This window comes from Merops nubicus, unplaced genomic scaffold, assembly GCF_000691845.1.
Source record: "Merops nubicus isolate BGI_N331 unplaced genomic scaffold, ASM69184v1 scaffold19737, whole genome shotgun sequence".
In the NCBI taxonomy this organism is placed as follows: Eukaryota; Metazoa; Chordata; class Aves; order Coraciiformes; family Meropidae; genus Merops; species Merops nubicus.
The window spans coordinates 15,037-21,776 of NW_008619832.1; the positions used below are offsets into that span (position 1 = coordinate 15,037).

At 43.6% G+C, this 6,740-nt stretch overlaps 1 protein-coding gene across 1 annotated transcript in view; it reads right to left on the reverse strand.

Annotated features, from left to right (window-relative positions):
- Window positions 1-3,455, reverse strand: part of LOC103776438 (protein cramped-like) — a gene marked incomplete at its 5' end in the record, with an annotated part of 12,854 nt that extends 9,399 nt beyond the window's left edge. Inside the window, 4 exons of the mRNA XM_008943948.1 lie at window positions 346-450; window positions 1,195-1,276; window positions 2,531-2,605; window positions 3,274-3,455. Of these exons, the coding sequence (XP_008942196.1) occupies window positions 346-450; window positions 1,195-1,276; window positions 2,531-2,605; window positions 3,274-3,455 (444 nt within the window). The remainder of the gene's footprint in view (window positions 1-345; window positions 451-1,194; window positions 1,277-2,530; window positions 2,606-3,273) is intronic.
- Between the last annotated feature and the right edge of the window lie 3,285 nt (window positions 3,456-6,740).

Here is a 6,740-nt window from a genome sequence, read left to right on the forward strand (position 1 = left end):
AATATTTGCCTGGGGTACACTGGCATGTTTTTTTTTTTTCCCTGTAATTCATAATCTCATGTTAGTACATAAAGTGTTTCTAAGTTTCTTTCACATGTCACAAGCTCTTTTCAAAGTGGTCTTACAGCAAAACATGAGGAAAGTGCTCGACTTTGCTTACAAATTCTAACCCCTTGCTTTGCTTGCAGGTCAGACACAGCAAAGGAACCTAGTTCAGACTGTCCCACCACCAACTGCTGCTGATGGCAAAAACTTATGATTTTACCTAGGAAATAGGAACCACCAGAGTAACATCATGCAGATCACAACAGCCTGTGGCCCTCGCTCTGTTTAAGAATGACTTACTAGACAGATGGTTGGTAGTCTGTGTTGGAAGAACTTTGGGCACGATTGGACGAGAAACAGCAGCTTTAGTCAGCGAGGACTGGATTGGCCGAAACGAACCTCTCCCTAGGGTGAAGGATGAAATACCTCTCAAGCAAATGAAATCTAACACCTTTAAAGCAGAGCACAACACAGTTCAACGGAAGCAAACAAATACCAAGTGGCAGCAAGCTCCAGGAATGCAAAGCAGTGGAGATAATGAAATGGACTTGAAAGAGTAACGCACGCTACCCAGTGCCTTACCCCAAAAATGCAACAGCAAGTGCTGCTGTGTCACTGAAACTGCTTTCATTATTTTTAGTTAAGATAACCTCTAATCAGTCATGTTGATTTTGAGATTTAAGCTGAGGCAGGCGATCACTTGTACTACCACTGTGCTTGAGTGTCTTCAGTAGAAAAGGACAAATGGGAAGTATATTGGTTATACTGTATGGAATGTAAACTGCATCCCAGGGACAAGGAAAAGTACGTTATAAAAACTAGGCAAGTGATTACACCCTACAGAAAAAATATGACTTATCAAAGTAATTTATTCCAAAATTTTGTCTCCTTATAGAGAACTCTCACTTGCTTCCAATACTGGCAAATGGAAGAAAAAAAAAAAATCTAACATAATCATGGCTTCACAATGATCCAGGGGAACAATCCCATCATCCTGCAGGAGGCGACTCAAGCAACTGGCAAATGACTCTGTGAGTCTGAAAGGGTATCTTCCTCCTTTTAGAATTTACACCTTTACACAGTTTTAGGGGACACTCTCCAGGGTGATCTCATGGCAGCACAGAAGTGACGCAAGACACGCAGACTCACCTGTAATGGACGAGTTGGATAAGATAGAAAAGGAGCACACGTGCTGGGACGGATTTCCAGATGGCCTGGGGAGCAGTGTTCTCTAGGTGAGAGAAACAACAATAAACCAAAACGTATTTAAACACAGAACAGAGGGTAAAGCTCTTCTTTGAAGGCACAGAAGTTCATGATACCTTCCAGAATAAGCAGAGTATTTACATGGCATAACTATCATGCCTCAGACACAACAGTAAGGTCTGTATAAACTTGAGAAACTACAGATAGGAATCATGTGTTTTCTCTGCAAGCTAGCAGAAGAAAAAATTTCCACATGGAGGATTCTCAGAGAAACGCTGCTTGGAACTACACTCCTTTCTGATAACACTTGCAGTAATTTTCAAATCTCCCACAGAATTACAGCAGTGATCCTAAGGATGGGATCTCATCTGTGTGCCAACTGATCTTCCATTGCATTTAAACAAGTGGGAATTAATGAGGCAGTTGTATGTACTTGGGAGCGCTTGAACTGAATTGCATAGACCAGAGTATCTCCCTACCAAAAACCAGCATGTATGTAGTTTCTAGACCTCCTACTCTTATAGGAAAGAGCAGAAGAGACAAAAGGGGATATTGACACTTGGTAACTTTGTTTTCCCCAAACAGGCTTCATTATTTTGGTTTTAGATTTCTTGTGTGTTCTCCACCTGCCTGTGGTTTCACAGTAGCATGTGCCTTTCTGCTGGGCTATCAGAGTAGTCTACAGAAGGTTAATGTCTGCCTGCCACCTAAATCCCAGGACAACAGGCCACCTCTTCCCTGTTTCTCTTTGCAAGTGTCATTATTTTGCCAGAAATCGTTCTTTCAAATAGAGCTATGTTTTATTTTTATTTCACTGCAGAGGCTTATATCCACCCCTGTTTAACAGCTCTTAGTGAGCAGGAAGGGGGAAAAACTATCTAAAAGGAGATCGTGTGGCAACAGCACTGACAGCTTGAACACCAGCAGCTCAGGATACGACATGAACACACTGCTTATGCATCAGTGCCAGCAGGCCCAAACAGCAGAACCTAGTTTCAGAGGCTTTTTTATTTTTCCCAAACTACCTCATACACTGGACTGCCAATGTTGTTGACATTCCTCACACAGGGAATATGACATGGCTGGTTACAACAGAACTAAAATGCTTATTCTTTCATGTGTTCAGCTTCACTTCTCCAGCAGATGTATAAGGGAAGTTGTGTGGGGTTGTTTTTTTTTTTTTTTTTTTTTTTACTTCAGTTAGATGCAAATTGTTACAGCCCTTCTGACATCTGTTCCAGGAGGAAAAGGGGCATTTTCCTTTGCAGGCTGTTCTGACCTGTACTACCAACGGCTTCCGCAAGTGCCTGTTCCGCAGCTTCCTTGGCTTTGGCAAGAAGAAGTCCGACTGCATCTGCACCAGAATAGGAACACTCATTACAAAGTATTTTAAGCATGGAGAGACAGATTAAATTATACCCCCAAAACTATGTTTTTCAAAAACGCTCTATTTGTTAAAATACTGAGTTTTGTTTCAGACAATAGAATATTCCTTCTGCTAGACTATGAAAATCTTCTACCATGGTGATTAGTGGCAATAAAGCTTTATTTGGTGATAAACTATGGTGATAAAGCTCTCTCCTAAAAAAGCTGCTTCATTACTTAACTACTGTAGCTTGCTATGAACTTGTTACCACGATTGTATATACAAAAACCAAGCTAGTATTTGAATTAAATGCAGCAATGAGGTCATATTAAAATGAGATGCACAATAACAAGGATGTCCATTTTGCTAAACCTGGCAAATATATTTTCTAGAGCAACTTAAGAGAACCAGTTTCACAGGGCTGTGTGATGTCATTCAGATTCAGGACTGAAGAGGTGATGTCACTTCAAACCATCGTTATTGTAGTCAAAATCTGACTCATCTCAGCCAACACAAAGTTACACTGGAGCATCAGCAGGAGCACTGCATCACAGAGAAGACCATACTTTCTGATAACCAGGAAAGACCCTGCAATACCTACTGGAAGGTGGCTCAGAGACAGCACGTTGCTGCTCTCACTCAGTCACCTCACTTACACTGATGGTGTCTAAGTGCTGCCGGAAGGTCAGTTCAGCTTCTTTGCTGGGCAAGAACAGTTTCCCGTGGCGGCTGTTGGGTGGGAGAGTTGTAGGAACTGCAAAGAGTCCACCATCAGCATCTGTGCTTCCAGAACTTGAAGGACCAGCCACCAAGAGAGGTCTAGGGAGGTTTTGTAAACCTAGAAGATTTTAACAGCAATTTAAATGAAGTGGAAAAGAAATTAACTATTTAGTAACTGAAGGATTATACAGAGAGCTGGGACTTATGGATTCTGGCTCTCCCACCATCTGTTTGTCATCTCAAATCATGAAACTCTTGATATCTGCAAATTTTCCCACCTGCAAAGCGACATTATTTACCTGCTTCACAAGGACACTGCAAACATTCAGTTGCTTTGAAATCCTTGGAAGGGGGTTAAACACAATTTCACACTGCTAAAGAATTTGAGCACACAGTTTTAAGCCCCACAATCTGTGACCCAGTTTCTTTATTCAGCTTGTAGGAATACCTGAAGGTCCTTCCTACTAAAACTATATATCCACCATTCCTTCTGTAGGGGAAGACAATACAGAAAGAGACTCATTCTACAGTGTTTATGCTATATTTACACTCCCCCTCTGCCCATTCCCCATAGTGATTCAAAGTGCAACCTCAATAAAAGGACTCTGGTGAGAGAGAAAGGAAAGATCAGGGATTGATTTACCAAGATACCTTGCAAAAGATGGATTGTTTTAGAAATACTCCTATTTAAAATACAAAGAAATCACCACCTCCACCCTGCTGCCCTAGATTCTAAGATTTTTTCCAAAGATTATTTAAAATTACAGTGTGCCCATTTATCTAAAAATGAGTTAAATGCAGAACAATATTTGACCTGACCAGGAGAGTTAGAGTGAACTACTAAAGATAATACACACAATATTATCTTTAATAAAAGCAATAAAGGGATGGAACTCTAATTACATAACGATATTTTAAGTACTGTAGGTAATGTTGTATCATATCTGCTGCTTCACTTTTTTAAAATCTGCTTGCATGATCCCTTTCATCCTCTTTATTGTCTCTCCAGCTAGCTGTGTGGCTTTTGTGGCGCTGTCAGTTTGCCAACACTCTCAGTACTTCTGGATGGACACAGGCTATCTTCTGATCTTTATTTTCTACTGAGAAGGCCAAAACAATTTAATTAAAAAAATGAAAAAAAAAAAAAAAGATGAAAGCCAAAAATCAGTTAGCACCTAAGGAGACTCAGGACCAAAGTTTAGGAGGGAACGTACCTAGAATGCTCATCACCAGCACTAACCCCGCAGTTTGTTCTCTAATGGCCAAACTACTGCAGTCACTTAATGGCACTGCATGTGAGGATACAAATACGCTCGATAATTACTGTAGACTAAAGGTTGCAATCCAGACCACAAACAAGCCCAGTTTAGATCCACAACACGCTTCTCAAGGCTGATAAAAGGGATTCAGTTCGTCTACCAAAACCACACAACTTAAGAGTGAAGACACCAGAGCTGCTCGGCTACTATGTGTTTGAGAGGCAGGGAAGCATGAGCGCATCGCCCCATGCAGAACTACTGAGGGGCTAAACTAATTAACTACGTAGGCAATTACAAAGGTAGGCTGTAATGAGCACTAAAAGTACACTTTCACTGCTTCTCTGTTCAAGCCAGAGCTTGCAGTTAGCTCGGCTGAAGCCAGCCTGGCTCTCTTTGGTACTGTACGAAAGCAGGACAAGAGAGCACATCTCTTGTTGCCTGACTGTGTGCTGCAGGCCACGTGCTGTACCACAGCAGGTTAAACCAGTGTGCTCCTCAACCCTGCCTGGAACCCAGCAACCTCAGCAGAAGGCTGAGGGCTCTCTCAGTCAGCCAAGCTCTAAGTAAACAGAACAGGTATCTGTTCCCAGGGGAACAGAATGGAAACCACAGAAAGCACAAGTATGTTTTACACCATCCATTAAATTCCTCCTGGTCCACTGTTCCTACAGCATGGGTGTGAAAAGGACAGCAGAAGAATCACACTTGTTCCAGTAACCCAAATATGTTCACAGACTTTTCTAAAGGCATAAAGCATTTGCTGGCAAATGCAACTGGCCTGAAAAATAGAACAGAAATTCTTGGTCTGCATGGCTCAGTCTTACATTTTACAGCAGCTGTACCTCCTATTAAAATAAACAGTACCTCATGAGCATTCTGTATTTTATAACGTAGAGTGGAACAGAAAATCTTCAGTCATTATTTATCAATGAACTTCACTCCTGCTCGGCAAGTTTTGCTCTCTTGAGATCCCACACCCTGTACCAGTCAGCTCCTAGCAAGCACCATGTGGGAGTTCCTCTGCTCTTTAAGCTGCAGCACTGACATGCATTGATTTTTAAGAGGACTGGAGGAGTTGGGGACATGGTTGCCAAGCCACTTTCCATCATTTATCAGCAGTTCTGGCTCCTGGGGGAGGCCCCAGGGAGGTTTCCAAATGTGATGCCCATCTGCAAGAAGGGCCAGAAGGAGAATCCAGGGAACTCCATGCCTGGCAGCCTGACCTCGGTGCCAGGGAAGGGTATGGAGCAAACAGTCTTGAGTGTCATTATGCACCACATACAGGACAACCACTGACACAGCCCAGCCAGCATGGGTTCATGAAGGGCAGGTCCTGCTTGACAAACCTGATCTCCTACTATGACAAGATGTCCCACTTAGTGCACGAGGGAGAGGCTGTGGCTGTGTCTACCTGGACTTAGCAAAGCCTTTGACACTGCTTCCCAAGGTATTCTCATGGAAAAAAAAAAGACTGCTTATGGCTTGGAAGGGTGTATCCTCTGCTGGGTAAAACACTGGCTGGGTGGCTAGGCCCAAAGAGTGATGGAGAGCAGAGCTAAATCCAGCTGGTGGCTGGTCACTTGGGGTGTCCCCAGGGCTCAGCATTTGGGACAGTTCACTTTAATGTCTTTATCAATTACCTGGATGAGGGAATCAAAGGCACCCTCAGCAAGTTTGCAGACAATGCCAAGTTGGGCAGAAATGCTGAGCCACCTGAGGACAGAAAGGCTCTGCAGGGGGATCTGACCAAGGCTGGATCAATGGACTGAGGACAATGGGATGAGCTTCAACAAGGCCAAGTGCCAGATCCTGCCCTTGGGCCACAACAACCACAGGCAACGCTCCAGGCTGGGGGAGAGTGACTGGAAACTGCCCAGCAGAAAAGGACCTGGAGGTGCTGATCAACAACTGCCTACATATGAGCCAGCCCAGTGCCCAGGTGGCCAAGAAGGCCACCAGCATCCTGGCTTTGACCAGCACTAGTGTGGCCAGCAGGACTAGGGCATGGATCGTCCCCCTGGACTTGGCACTGGGGAGGCTGCATCTCAAATCCTGGGGTCAATTTTGGGCCTTTCACTCCAAGAAAGACATTGACAGGCTGGCAGGGGTCCAGAGCAGGTCTAGAGCACAAGTCTGGTGAGGAA